Source organism: Galeopterus variegatus, unplaced genomic scaffold (assembly GCF_000696425.1).
Source record: "Galeopterus variegatus unplaced genomic scaffold, G_variegatus-3.0.2 Scaffold28277, whole genome shotgun sequence".
Taxonomy (NCBI): domain Eukaryota; kingdom Metazoa; phylum Chordata; class Mammalia; order Dermoptera; family Cynocephalidae; genus Galeopterus; species Galeopterus variegatus.
Window position 1 is genome coordinate 869 of NW_007754388.1, and position 1,278 is coordinate 2,146.

Genomic DNA, 1,278 nt, shown 5'->3' on the forward strand with positions numbered 1-1,278 from the left:
GGGAAGGGGATGAGGTCAGGCATATCAGTCGCCCACAGAAACAGAAAGCAGGGATTTTACATTCTGGCCGAGCCATTCTTGGAAGTTGGGTCAAAGCAGCTTTCCAAAATATCCCGTCTGTGGAGGAGCAGACCTGCGCTTAAACGGCTAAAACATGAGGCAGGTGATGCAAAGTGCAGAGACACAGCCCAGGCAATACACAGGCTGGTGCGGTCAGGGAGGGCTCTATGGAGGAGCAGCTTCCCCGGCCATGTGGCCTAGGGCAGTGGGTGCTCCTGGCAGAGCCTGACTCCACTGCCTTGATGTTTCCAGATAATACAGCCAACATCACGGTCAAGTACAGGCAATTTGACCGGGAGCGTGCCAAGGTCCACTTCCTGCCAGTGCTCATCTCGGACAATGGGAAGCCGAGCCTCACGGGCACCAGCACGCTGGCCGTGGCCGTGTGCAAATGCAACGAACACGGGGAGTTCACCTTCTGTGAGGACATGGCCGCCCAGGCAGGCGTCAGCATCCAGACGCTGGTGGCCATCTTCCTCTGCATCCTCGCCATCACAGGTCAGTGCTGGACAGGGTGGGGTCGAGAGGCTGGAGGGGCTTCACAGGAGGAGGAGAGGACAGGAATTCAGGCCCAGCCCCTCCTCCAACCTGCAAGGCAGCACTGGCTTGTGCACCATCCTGGGCTTCAGGGTCCACGGGTGTGACACAAAGATGAGGGCTACACCGAACTGGGCATCTGGGTTGCGTGGTGTTAGGACCCCTCTGCACTCATTGGGGAGAGGCCATCTCCACTTTAAAATATCTTCCTTAGCTTCCTTATCCATAACAGTTGCTCCTGCAACTTACATATTTTGAGCACTTACTGTGTGCTAGGCACTGTTCAGGCATGTATTTACACAACACTTAATTTTGAAAAAAAATCCAGTTCTAAAGTGGAAAATTTAACAATGTCTAGTTGAGACTGTGTCCTGGGTGCTTTCTGTGTTTGATAGAATTCCTCCAGCCTTGATATCTCTCTTTTTTTTTTCCCCCTTATTTGGGCCTCAGATATTTAGTAGCATTTTAGGCCTTCCCTTAGTTTGGATTTCACAGGAAGCAGGTCCTGGGAAAAGTTTTGGGTGCAAGTAGTTTATTTGGGAGGTGCTCCCCGGAAACCTCCTAAGGAAAAGGGGAGAGAAGCAGGGAGGGGAGGCAGCTAGTGAAGGGCAAGGAATCAAGGAAGTGACCACCATGGACAAGTAGCTTCACCCGCTGGGAACCTGGAGGCAGCCGGGGCTA

The 1,278-nt window shown here is 53.1% G+C and overlaps 1 protein-coding gene across 1 annotated transcript in view; it reads left to right on the forward strand.

Annotated features, from left to right (window-relative positions):
• The first annotated feature begins 227 nt into the window (after positions 1–227).
• Positions 228–1,278, forward strand: part of LOC103583787 (cadherin-5-like) — a 3,821-nt gene continuing 2,770 nt past the window's right edge. The window contains exon 1 of the mRNA XM_008565015.1: positions 228–558. Within this exon, the coding sequence (XP_008563237.1) occupies positions 228–558 (331 nt within the window). The remainder of the gene's footprint in view (positions 559–1,278) is intronic.